Source organism: Dryas octopetala, chromosome 6, assembly GCF_963921425.1.
Source record: "Dryas octopetala chromosome 6, drDryOcto1.1, whole genome shotgun sequence".
NCBI classification, from domain to species: domain Eukaryota; kingdom Viridiplantae; phylum Streptophyta; class Magnoliopsida; order Rosales; family Rosaceae; genus Dryas; species Dryas octopetala.
In genome coordinates, this window is record NC_141371.1 from 9,927,101 (window position 1) to 9,940,379 (window position 13,279).

The 13,279-nt window shown below is 34.0% G+C and overlaps 2 protein-coding genes across 6 annotated transcripts; both read right to left on the bottom strand.

The window, feature by feature from the left end:
• Positions 1-527: 527 nt before the first annotated feature.
• On the bottom strand, positions 528-1,488 carry LOC147282211 (uncharacterized). Of its 2 annotated transcripts, none has more exons than XM_086249041.1 (2): positions 1,274-1,488; positions 528-1,117 (listed from the first exon to the last, which is right to left on the bottom strand). In XM_086249041.1, exons 1-2 carry the CDS (start codon positions 1,410-1,412, stop codon positions 861-863), a joined length of 396 nt encoding a protein of 131 aa, XP_086105167.1. In that variant the 5' UTR covers positions 1,413-1,488; the 3' UTR covers positions 528-860. The 2 variants fall into 2 exon arrangements, with proteins under 2 accessions (XP_086105167.1, XP_086105166.1); XM_086249040.1 differs by having other exon boundaries at positions 1,232-1,488.
• Positions 1,489-7,070: 5,582 nt separating this feature from the next.
• On the bottom strand, positions 7,071-11,661 carry LOC147282212 (Sucrose-6F-phosphate phosphohydrolase family protein). 4 transcript variants are annotated; one of them, XM_086247341.1, is made up of 10 exons: positions 11,578-11,661; positions 11,455-11,491; positions 10,962-11,044; positions 10,572-10,871; positions 10,355-10,456; positions 10,007-10,201; positions 9,609-9,899; positions 8,438-8,624; positions 7,427-7,473; positions 7,071-7,340 (listed from the first exon to the last, which is right to left on the bottom strand). In XM_086247341.1, exons 3-10 carry the CDS (start codon positions 11,019-11,021, stop codon positions 7,245-7,247), a joined length of 1,278 nt encoding a protein of 425 aa, XP_086103467.1. In that variant the 5' UTR covers positions 11,022-11,044; positions 11,455-11,491; positions 11,578-11,661; the 3' UTR covers positions 7,071-7,244. The 4 variants fall into 4 exon arrangements, with proteins under 4 accessions (XP_086103467.1, XP_086103465.1, XP_086103468.1 ...); XM_086247339.1 differs by having other exon boundaries at positions 10,962-11,027; positions 11,578-11,654; XM_086247342.1 differs by having other exon boundaries at positions 10,962-11,050; positions 11,578-11,644.
• Positions 11,662-13,279: the final 1,618 nt, after the last annotated feature.

Genomic DNA, 13,279 nt, shown 5'->3' on the forward strand with positions numbered 1-13,279 from the left:
GTTAATAGTCCAATAGTTGGGATAACTTGACCTCAAATTTTAGCCAAATGACACTTTTGGTCCCAGTATTTTCATGAAATTTCTACTTTGGTCATGTTCTTTTAATTTTGACAATTTCAGTGTTGTACTTTCAATACGATAATAATTAAGTTCAAATCGTTAATCTCGTTTAAGTTGATAATGAAAATTTTGATATGCATTATATGTTAATGACATTTCAGACATCTTACTCCATCCTTATATATGAAATTACTATGTTATCTTGGACTATGTCTAATCCAATTGTAAGAGACCATCCATTTTCTGGTTATCAAACATTGGTCTTGAACTATTGTCAAATTAATTAATTGGAATCCTCTAATCCAGTCTCACAATTAGTCCAAGAATGAGGTGTGTAACGAAGATACAGCAAAGACAACAAATAGTCAATAGAATATTTCCATCATTTTACAATCTCCTTTTTTGTTATTCATGTCAATTCTTGATACAATATACAGAAGCATTCCATGAAGAAAAATACAGTACATGATACATGATGGACTCATCATTGATAATACCCAGTTTTGGTCAACTAATTAATTGAACAACCATATTCCCTTTTATTCCCAAGAACTACTTCCTACTCTCACATTTTCTAAAAGACCATTCACATTCATAGAACAAGTCTCTGCATTGACCGCTAAATCACGTGAAGGTCTTTATAATATGACAAATAAAACGTACATGCATGTCAGCAATACCTGATGAGTAGTTATAAGAAAAAAGGAAGAGAGAGAGAGAGAGAGACCTCAAAATATATGTACAAATGGAAGACATGCAAAACATTGACCCGCCCTCCAACAATTAACAAGGAAATTAACTCAATATACATGTGCCTTGAGGGCCTTAAATTCAATGATCCCTTTGTAAAGAGCCTGCCTGTTGAGTGGCATGGTGTCCTCAATTTTGGAGGCATGACCCTGCAAGTTTGGGACAGCACCCTCCATTTTCATCACAACCTGCCCATCTCTGGCCTGCTTTGTCAAGCGCTTCTTGCGGTACTCTTTGTTATTTGATGAAGGTTCCACAACATCATCTGCAAACCTAACACTCTTCTTGGATTGAGTTTTCTCAGACCCTATAGACCCCCCAAAAACAAAATTAATTATAAAATTGGGAGTGTTAGAATTCAAAGTGCATGTGGGAAAATACTGAAAAATAAGAGGAAGAGATAATTGAAAGTTTTGCATACCACCCAATTTTTTGGGGTGATGATCATGATCATGGGACTTACAAAGCAAACCACCCAATTCACATTCAATGTTCTTCATGAAATGAGAGAGGAGACGCTTGTGGACTTGGTGGGCAAGGAGAACCACACTTCCAGACACAGCAAACACAGCCATGAACCCAACTCCAATAGAGTTTTCCATGATCTCTCTCTCTTTCTCTCTCTTGAAATGTAATTAATTAGTACTTCAATTTGGGTCGAACACTACCAACATTTTGTCCCAAAAAGCACATGGAAAAGGCAAGCAAACCCATTTTTTTTAATGGGAAGTTGTTGTTAGAATGAGGTTGGTAGAATGTGTATATATAGTGTGAAAAAGAGGAGATGGGGTTTAGGATTGGACGATGTATTCAAGGGTACATGGTCAATGATATTGACCATATTAAGAGGGAGGGCCTTCAAATAGATTTAGATTAAAAATTGAGGATTGTCAAAACAAGGAGACGATCTAGATTCTCGGGATCGATATTTTGGGCCCGATAAGAAAAAAATAAGATGGTTCGACTAATTAATTGGTTTGATGACTTCTCTGTATTTTCCTTTGCCTCTAACTGTAATTGGAAAAGAGTAACAAACCTGCTGTTTTTATCTGAATTTTTGGTGTTAAACCACAAATCTGCGCCCTTAGTACTTTTGTTGTTTAATTTGTTATTGTGGTTGGTAATGAATAAAGAGAGCCTCCATGCCTTGAATTGTATGTTTTTTCAGGAAAAAAAATTAAAAATTAAAAAAACAAAACAAAACAGGCCGGGCTGTGTAGTTGTATTTGTATACCAATTAACCAAAAAACAAAACAGGGGGCAAATTAAATGGATACTTATTTAATGTACACAGGAAAGAAAAAGGAAGGGTAAGCATGAAAATGACTTCTAGAAGAGCTTGACTTAGGCAACATGCATACTTACCTTGTACGTATATTTTAGCCTTTAATTCTTAGGGAAAAAGAAGCTTTAATAAGAAAGTGATTTGTCGATATCTAGTAAGTATGTATTTTTGGGTTATACACTTATATACGTTTGGAGAAACTATGTCATCATGTACAGATAATCAAATTACACGTAATTATTTTTGTGATGTATCTAAAACTACTAACCGTTAAAAGTGTTGATTCTTTGATATGATGTTTAATCACACATCCTTTACATCTAATTAAATACTAACTGCTCACAAAACCACCCACAAAACTACTAACCGGTAAAGTGTTGATTCATTGATATTTTTGGGAATTTGGGTTATGTAGTTATGTAGTTTATGTGCATCCTTTCTTTGACCCTCAAAAATTAAAACAAAATAAAATAAAAACCATGTTGGGGCAATTTTGTCAATCAAACGACTAACTGCTCTAGCTCTCGTTTTTATTATAGTTTTTAGGCTTAATTATCGATTTATCATCCAAAACTGTAATTCATTCCCACTTTACTACCTGAAAGTTTTTTTGTCTCAGATTACCACCTGTAACTTACACCCGTGTCCCATTTTACCTTGTTCCGTCAACAATTCCGTTAATGCTGACGTGGCGCGCTGGATGTGCGCCACGTGTCACATCCTTTTTTGTATTTTTTGATTTGTTTTTATTTTTCTATTTTTATAAACTTTGAAAATTAATTAAAAATAGCTCTGAGCTTAGAAAAATACACGGAAAATTTCTACTGACTTGTCTTGACTAGTACTAATTTACTATGGGGTCAAAATGCCAATTTTCCCTCTAAAAATTTCCAAAAAATTTGGAGAGTCTAAATTTATTTCTAGAAAATTAAAATACTCTAGACTCTTTGGAAATTCATAGAATAATCTCCCGAACTCCAAAAAATATGAGATCTGCACCGTTAGTCTTCTAAAAACTAACAATACCTTTCTCGTGAACACTTTCTACCCAAAAGACCTCTCAGTCTTAGAGGAAAATAAAATTCCCTATAAAATAAATTCTAGAAAAATTCTAGAATTTCTGTAAAGTCTCAAAATAATTCTCTAAAACAGGCTTTTGGTAATTTTTCAAAATATTTTTGAGAATTTGTCCAAGAGTTTACGAAAATTCTAGAATTTTTTTCTAGAATTTATTTAATAGAGGAAAATTTATTTTAATTTTTTAGAAATAAATTTGGACTTTCTAATTTTTTTGGAAATTTTTAGAGGGTAAATTGGTAATTTAACCTTATAGTAAATTAGTACTAGTCAAGACGAGTCCGTAGAAATTTTTCGTGTATTTTTCTGAGTTCGGAGCTATTTTTAATTAATTTTCAAAGTTTATAAAAAAAAAAAATGTGAATAATAAAAAAAGATGTGACACGTGGCACACATCTAGCGCGCCACGTCAGCATTAACGGCCAGATCGTCAGCATTAACAGAATTGTTGACGGAACAAGGTAAAGCGGGACACGGATGTAAGTTACAGGTGGTAATCTGGGACAAAAAAACTTTCAGGTGGTAAAGTGGGAATGAGTTACAATTTTGGATAATAAATCGATAATTAAGCGTAATTTTTATTATAGACGAATGACTTTCATTTATTATTATTATTATTATTCTTTGCGCTGCGAAAGGCAGACACCCAAACCAAACAAAATAAGCTAAAACCATCCTGGGCCTAGCCAACCGTCTTAGGTCCTCAAACCTAGAAGCCCAAATCTAATGCCCACTTACACACTTGGAATCAGATTCCACACTCAACCAGATTTCCTTGCCATTTGTTGCCCAAAATATAATGCCTACACTCAGCCTGCACAACCTATTCACTCCCATTATTCGCAGCAAAACCACCCACTCACTCACCCTTGTAATCAGCCACTTACTATTATAATGACCTCTCTTTCCACCAAAACAAATTACCCTAAAGTCTAAACAAATTTTTTCATTAGGTTATCTATCTATCTCTCATCACCAATATTTATTATGTTTATCTTTCATCACACCATGAGAAAAATAAACACACAAATATATACACATATTATAAGAAAATTGTACTTTTCTCTAAACTATTCCAACCAAAAAGACTTTAGTGCGCATTGCTTTTATGTTTGGTGTTTTTGATTTGACAACTTTACCCTCTTAATTTCTTCAAAATTGCATAAGTTCTCACCAAGCAACCAAAATATAATGAATGATTTTAACATTCTCTAATGAATGTTAAATGCTTGCATAATATCTCATATTCTCATTCTCAAGACCATATATGGGTTCGAATAAAGCTGGTACAACTTGTTGAAATATGCCAATATTTGCTAAACAATAAACTTTGATATATCAAACGGTATTGGCACCAAAGTACATCAACTCCCCATGATATATTGATATTATTAGACATCAGTACATCACACCGACTAAACAGACACACACAGAGTTCCATCTAAGCTGTAGCTAACCAACAAATGTATCTCTCATCACTCATAAGTATACATAAATACATATAGCAGCAATAGCACACACATGAATCACAAACCAAATACATGCAATTACACAAACCCATTTGAGTATACATCTTAAAAAGCCCAGAGTATCAATTTTCTGGCTAACCCATTTCATCTGCAGCAGTTTTGACTTCTCAGTCTCAAAGCCTCTCTCAGAGTCTCATGAGGTGGTGAAGTAGAATATGGGGTGGAGCAAAAGGTGGATGAGCTTGATGCAGACACATGAAAATGACAGGAACAGCACCCCATACACGATCCGCATACCCATTCTAAGTCTATTGGTCTCAACTCAAATCACAAATCACAAATCCAAAACCAAAACAGACACACACACATATATACATATATATATATACAATAATATACTCTGAGAGAGAGAGAGAGAGAGAGAGAGAGATTGGAGTTTGGATGTGAAGTTGGGGAGAGAGTGGATAGAGAGTGGATAAGGATTTTTTGGTTTGATTTGATTTGTACGTTTGAATTTTTAATCTGATCATACGTGTCAGTGGTGTGCAGCTCTGACTTGACACGTGGGCAATTGGGTTGAGGAATGTTACGTGTGGGGCTTGGTTGATTGCACCTGTATTGTGTGCACATGTAAGTAAATTTGACCAAGCACCAATCCCCCCCATGCATTCATTTAATTGGATCATTGGGACTTTGGGGCTTTTATTGTTAGAGTTTGGCTCGATGAATGGATTTGGTAATTTGTGTTTGTCTGAATACATATATGCTTTATCTATTCTTGGGTTGTTAGGACTTGGAGCTTGCAATGTTTATATGTGCTTCAAGAGTTCTTTATGAAAGACTCACTCATCACCATGTGTTGGATGACTCCATGTTATTGGTCATTTTTATGACAATAATACTAGACTCATCACATTTATTCGGTAAATTAACATGTCATCTTCTTATATGTAAATATTCTACTTTGCTCATTTTTTGTCTTAGCCATATAATATAAAATTAAAGGTTATGTAACTTTATTCACACTTAAAAAGTGTTATAAATCTAATTTATTATTGAGCAAATGACAATAATAGTTCTCCAATTTTACCCTTAGTATCACTTTGGTCTACAAATTTTTTTTTTTTATAAATTTTCTAGTCATCAACTTTCACCCATGTATCCCTTAAGTCCACTATGTCAATTTCATCTACTGTTTCTGTCAATTTTAATCATTTTTTTTCCCATTGTGATATACGTGACTAAAATTAACAAAAAAAGATATATACATATATATATGAAATTAATATAATGAACTAAAGTGATACATAAATGAAAGTTTGTGGACTATATAATTCAAAAAACAAATTTGTGGACCAAATTGATATTCGGGATAAAATTCGAGGACCATTGCTATAATTTGCTCTTCATTATTTGCTCTATAATATTGAATAATAAATATATGACTATTATTAAGATCCTTTTGATAAAAATAAATTAGGTTTATTGTAGACCGATATTGGAATAAATAAAACACTATCACATCATTTTAAAAACTTAAATAAATAAAGGTGGTGAGTGTAGCAATACTATTTCATAACAGTTAACATAAAACATTTACACCTTCATGAATGATCGCACATCTCATGAAATGTTAACTATTACTCATATGTGCCTTGGTTGATGAGGCCAGATGATTGACTCTAGACTATAAATTTGATATAATGTTTTATCTAAGCGGCTACGTTTGATGTTTAGAATTCAATTTTATAGAATAAATGGCTAGATTCATGCGTATTTAAAAAAGTAGATAGATATCTTCTAACTTAAAGAAAGAAGATGAGAATAAGATTGATTAGCCATAAGGGAAAATTTATCCAACCATTTTTGTGGAAATTGAAAGAGATAGGTTTTCTCGTATGATTAATTCATCTTCTTTCCTACTTCTCTAAATATATATACCATGTTAAAAAAAAAAAATTATGATATATATATGTATACAAAATATAAAATAGCAATCAACATAACACTTTGTGCACATTATGCAGTTTTATTGTGCAAAAACAATTTGCAATATTGAGTACCCTTAAAAGCTTCAATAAACCCCCCAGAAAAAAAATAAAAAAATCATACAGCTGGATGAGAGGAAATAATTATATTCTTTATTTTTAATGCCATTGATACCATCCATGATTCATGCAAATGGAATAATACAGAAGAAAAGATAGTCACCCAGATTTCAACAATTCCATATCTCAATCTAAGGACTTCATAGATACCATGGAAACAGAACACAACAATATTCAATTTTAGTTCTTCAACCATTCAACTTTATTTGCTTAGAGATTCCATTCTTGCTTATCATTTCTCTAGTCCTAGTGACTTAAGATTAGATCAAATATAAAGCAAAAGTGAAATAAAATTAGTGAACCGAAAATGATGTCAAAACATTGGAGTTCAAATGCTAGCTTCAAATGTTAATATTAAGAATCCAGTAGCTGATGATTACATATGATTTTATAAAAAACTTGAATATTAATCATACACGATCATCTGAAACAATTATTTTAATAGAGGAAATTATAGGGCACTAAAGACCTTTGAAAGAAAGCTGTTGGCACAGTTTAGATGAGCCATGTTGAAGGATCTTTTGGTTCGTATCCTTTGCACCATGTCTGATGCACGCGAACCCAATTTGAACCATCTGAAGCATTGGCACCCTGAAACACAATAATATTACCTTCTTAGGAAATGTTAAAGCACAACCGTAAGCAGACACTAACCCAATCACAATCTCCTATCTCACCTTTGAACTTAGTATAGCAGTCCCTATTGCTGCATGAGTCTCCTCTCCTACAGTGAGGTGTAAAGTCAAACGAGCAGCAAAAATTTGCAAGTATATGGAGCTAAAACCTAGCTGTTCATGATAGCTCTAAAAATATGCAACCTTTTCCACATTGTCCATAATCATCAAGTCAAAAAATTCATCATTGAAAAGCTCATTATCTTTATTAGTGATAAAAATTTGCATATATACATGTTGACTAAAAGTAAAACAGCTCTAGAGAATGCTGGGGGTAACTACTAACCCATTATGACTGTGAGGTTAGACCAAAAAAAGGTAAATTGTGATCTAAGTTTTCACATCCACGATATGAATAAGAAGATGCATGCAGCATATTCCAGTGAGCTGTCTCTCAGAATGAAAATGACAGAATATGTTTTTCCTTTGGCAAAACGAATGATTAAAGAATGACATCACAATAAGCAATTAGTACTGCATCACAGTGGCAGCATAAAATTGATAAAACAAACTTCTGAATCTAAAAATTCACCAAAGATTTAGAAAATATATTGGTCCAGATAATCTGATACTCCACTGCAAGAAATAATATAATTATACAAGTAAATTGATTAATGTACAACAGCTACCACTGGCGAGCGATGGCGTATTGGGCTTCCATTGGAATTTATTGAACTAAATTGAAGACTGTTCAATAAGTGAAGACAAGTAAAACAATGGCAATAAGTTCACCCAAAATCAAGTTTGCTTACTGTTAACTTATCATGATACTCAGATCATACGATGCATTTAGTCATAAGTCCTCTCAACAACCAATCAAATCCTACAATGGTCGTTAGCTCTTAGAATACATGTTTAGGTTTCTCTGTCCACAATTAGAAACTCAAAAGAACGAGAATGCCAGATTGAGGCTATTAAAACAAATAAAGATTGAATAGACACGGCATCAAAAAGTGTAAACCATGTTGGATTGCACAAATAGAAGAGGGGGAGGGGGGAGAGAGAGAGTCCCACCAGATAATTCCCATTTATGGAACTTCACGAGCCACGTATTCGGACCAATTTGTGTAGGTAATACCCCATCTACCCAAACCCGAAACTGTTTTCCCTGTTTGTCTCCATAGTAGCTTCTCAAAGAATTTATGCAGTCAATAATAGGTTGCTCAACACCAGAAGGATGCACAAACGTGGCAGATGGACACTGACCCAAAGAAAGCATAACTAAAGATTAGAAACTGATCAGAACACAGTTAAGGTGATTCAGATGCAAAAGGGATGCCATGATGTGGAAAATATCATTCAATTATAAAAGAAGTATCCAAGGCCCATTTAATTATAAAAAAAAGTACAGAGAAAAATTTGCTCAATCAAAGGATTCAACCATAAATAAACCAGAAAAAATAACGTTTAACAGTCATTTTAGTCAACAGGAACCAAATTTATTACCTTGTCACTAAACTATTTTACAGGTTCCATAATAACTTTTAGGAGCAATTCCACTTTATTAAGATGTCATACATTGGAGAATGCAGCATGCATTCAAGCAAATCGAGTAGGTTCACACACAGACATGTAGATAAAACATCTGTACACACTGTCCAAGCATAACACTTTTGATATGTTTTCAGTTCACAATCTTCATATATTTTGACTTCTTATAGAAAAAACTACCGAAATGTCAACATTGATAAAGGTGTAGCATGCATACTCAACAGGACCCAAAAACTTCATATCAGTTCTCATGTAATATATGGCACTGTACACTCAACTCCATTGCTTTGTCCAATCACCACAAGACTAAGTTTTATTTGTATATAAATGAGTATCACAAACTCGACCGTCCACCACACAGAGTCATAGATTTAATTTATGTACAACAAAAGAGTAATTGAAAACACAGAAAATAGATATGAATTCTAAGTTAGTGCCTTCTATGCCATAAACAAAATGAGAAGTGACGCACTCTTTTTTTTTTTTCTGACTAGAAGTTTACTAAAAGAACCAGAACATATATGATCAAGTCATGAATTACCAGAAAGAAATTTGAAAGTATTTATAAGAGATGTCAAAGTGTGACATGCTAAATATGATAATAATTCTGACAACGTAAACTTGTGCAATACATATAAGCTGGTGTAATCTCATTAAACTCAATATTCAGAAGAAAGGAAGATGTTAAACATACACAATCGGCTTTCATGCTTGCCAAGTAGATCTCTGAATTATCAATTTCAGCACGTCTCCACTTCTCATAGAATAAGAAGAATTCCACTACAATGTGACCAGGGTTCACATTTTCCAGCGAACAGTGTGAAGCATCTGCAATATCTCTGGGGGGTAAATTTGGACCTAGCTTAAAGTGACCAATAGCTTGTATGATTCCAGCTGCACATCTCTCTGATGCATGAATAATCTTTGTGTTACCCTTAGCATTTTCAGCATGCCACTGCAACAATTCTTCTTGGGCATTGCTAACCTGCACGATCGGCAATAATTAAAATAATGTCAATTAATGAAGACAACCTCAATTCTCAGTTAGAAAATAGGGCCTAAATATGAAGAGATACAAGGTGAACTACAAACCATGACACCATACACTTCCGGGATGCTAAAAAGCTCCGCATCATTTCCAGAGTCACCACAGACAAGAGTGTTGATGGGAGGATTTCCCTCGGCCTTAAATTTCTTAAGCAAATATGCAAGAGCTTGTCCTTTTCCAGCACCTTGTGGTAATATATCCAAATCCATTCCTCCACTATAGATTATCTTAACATCCAACTGACCAAGGATGAAGAAACGACTCAAAAGTCAGTAACAAAAATACACTATGAATGCTGAACGCAATAACTTTTCCTTTGGCAAAAATTACACAATTTTCAATGCAGGTCTGCAGTATATATGCAACAACACTGTCTAAGAGTTATATCTTACCCCACGCTTTTCCAAAACCTCTGAAAGAGCCTTTGTCACTGCCTGAGCCTTGTCTTTCTCGACAAAGAAGCTAACCTTGTGTGGTCGTTGCTCTGTTTCTGGCTGCATTCCACATAAAGTTCAATTGTTTAGAAATTTCATATACAAACCATCGAAGGAATTCAATACATCAAACAACCAGAGTCACTAATCAATTGCCATAATCTATAAACTCTACCTGAAGTTTAAGTCCAGGAACTTTACTTGCTTCCTCTTTGACTATGTTCCTATCCCATTTTTTATTTAGAACCTCAACCCAACCATCATCTGGAACCATTGAGTTACCATATGTTATCTCAGTTCCCACAGACATTATTGTTATATCTGGAGTCAACATGGGTTTCTCTTTCCTCAATTCTTTGTACAGTGTTGGTGACCTCCCAGTTGAAAAAACTAGCAGAGAATCGTGACGATAATGGGCTTCCCACAAAGAATTAAATCGGAGCAGAGAAAGGTTCTCAGTGTCATGATGATCAACCTGAAATGAAAAAGTATTTGTCCACTAAAATCACTGCACAAAGGGAATGAAGTGAGAGACCACAATGGCACAGTCAATTACAGAACCCACCATTGTATGATCAAGATCTGAAACTATCATTAGACGGGCTGGAGCTTTGAGCCGATCCATGATATCCTATAACCAACGCAAACCTGTATTTAAATTTTACAATATTTAAAACTAAAAATAAATCTATAATTGTCTAAAATTATAAGAAAACAGTCACAAACATCCATGATTATCCTAAACTCAAAGAATTGCACCTTGTCTAAAAATCTCTAACACGATCCTAAATCAAATAAAAAAAATTATTTGATTCTGAATCCAGCTAATTGCCAAAGCTCAATCCGAGTGCAGACAATTCAAAAACCAAAAATAAAAGAACATTCAAAAGCTCAAATCTCCGAGTTTCCTTTCAGTTCCTACACCTTTGTTTTAGCAGCAACCAAGCAGTTACACAGATAGCTAAAAAAAAAACGAAGTGCAAAGTGAAATTGAAACCAAACAACGATGAATCAATGAAATGATGCAATAAACAATTAGCAGAAATTGCAGAAATCACCTGAAAACTTGAGAGCGAAGGTTCGATTTTGCAGAGCCTGCAAAAATGGAGGTGGAGATTGTTAGGGTTGGGGACTTTGGATTGGAATGAGAACTGAAATGAGCGAGTGAGTGAAAGGTTTACATGAAACGAACGAACAAAGCGATAGATAATGGAAACCAGAATTGGATCCAAATTCGTTGGCGCTTCTTTTGTGGCCAACTGAGCCAAAAATTAAATAAAAATAAAAACACTACAAAAGAGGTTATAATTGAAAATTTGTGTTTGACACGTGTCAGCGAATGGACAGAGGGTGGCATGTGTGTGGGAACCACTTTGGGATGGAGTGGACGGTGGTGATGATGTGGGAGAAGACGTGGGCGGTTGTGATTGTGTAATGGTGACGGAGGGTCCTGGGTGGGTTTGGTTTGAGTATTGTCACCGGATTGTGGGACCCATGAGCATGATCGTTTATTCGGTGATCTTGTACACGTAAAGCCACGAAGGAACCCCGAAACCGAAACCGAAACCGAAAGCGGAAAGGACAGAATTATTCTTTTTGTTTTCAATATTATTTGAAGGGCTACGAATGTGTTAGGCAAAAAATTGTGGATAGAAGGTAGCATATTCCTATAATATGCTTTTTTTTGTTTTTACTAATTTTTTTATTGGGGAAAAGGAATTTGAACTCGAACTCTCTCATAAGAAAGTAGAACAAAATGGGGGCCAACAAAATTAGATAAAAAACAAAGTAAAACAAAAATATCACTAAACTAATCGTTTGCTAGTTGAGTATTATAACTTAAGAGAGTCATTAAACGAATTCACTAAATGCGGACGCTTATAACTCTAAAAATTAAGCATTTATTTATGCACTGATAGTTTCGAGTTCGTATCCACCCTTTCAAATTTTCTATCCTAAAAGTAATGTCTCATTGTGTACCTAACTTGTTTCTCAATACACTTACAAACAAACACAAAGGCAATATAATTTTAAACAATTAGGTAAAGAAGCTCACTTCGAGCTCTACTATCATTAGAGATTATTATCCTGTGTCCCAACTCAAAACTATCAAATTTGGGTTAAGTTTAGACTGGGTCTAATAGAGTTTGGAGACAATGTCTAATCGAGCTTGAAGACAATGTCATGATAGGTTTGAGACACAACATTCAAGTCCAAGCTCGCCCGCCCACACAAGTAGGGCCTAAAGAACTAGATCAAGCCAATCTAATGAATACATCTAATTGAGTTGTTTTTAGGCTTAAATATCATATATGTTTATATACAAATTTTCTCTGCATGACGTCCATTTTTTAATTAAAGAACGGATATGGGTATTTTTATGACATTTTGTTAATTTTAAATCATTTTTTACATGGTTCAACATGTTAGGGTATACAGTTCTATATTTTAGGGTAAATAATTATTGTTCGAGGTTATATTTTAAGTTTTAACTCTCACTCAAAACTTTGGAGTTAAAACCTAAATTCTAAACGAGGAACAAAAACTCAAAACTATGAGAGTTGAAACTAATGAATAGGTCTCGATTAATGATTTATACCCTAAGAAAATAAATCCTACTAATTTTAAGATAAAATGGTGACAAAAAAGTCATGAAACATATGTGTCTGTTCTTTAGTTTAACTAAAGAACAGACGTCTTGCAGTGAGAATTTATGTATGTTTAATTATATTATAAGAAAAATATGCATTACAAATTACTTAGAAATTAATGGAGGTCTTCTTTAGCGTGGATTCTAATGTGGGAGGAATGTATGATGTGAGAGAGCATTCAAATACTCACACACAGTCACATTAATCATGCTTTTTCATTAATGTATGGGAG

Excerpts from the sequence above, each read along its gene's own strand:
- LOC147282211 (XM_086249040.1), bottom strand. The coding sequence starts at position 1,412 with ATGGAAAACTCTATTGGAGTTGGGTTCATGGCTGTGTTTGCTGTGTCT. Across the intron at positions 1,118-1,231 it reads TCACCCCAAAAAATTGGGTG|GGTCTGAGAAAACTCAATCC; the intron begins GTATGCAAAACT and ends GGGGGTCTATAG.
- LOC147282212 (XM_086247339.1), bottom strand. Across the intron at positions 10,872-10,961 it reads CAGATCTTGATCATACAATG|GTTGATCATCATGACACTGA; the intron begins GTGGGTTCTGTA and ends TTTTCATTTCAG. Across the intron at positions 7,474-8,437 it reads CCATAAATGGGAATTATCTG|GAGAGGAGACTCATGCAGCA; the intron begins GTGGGACTCTCT and ends ACCTCACTGTAG.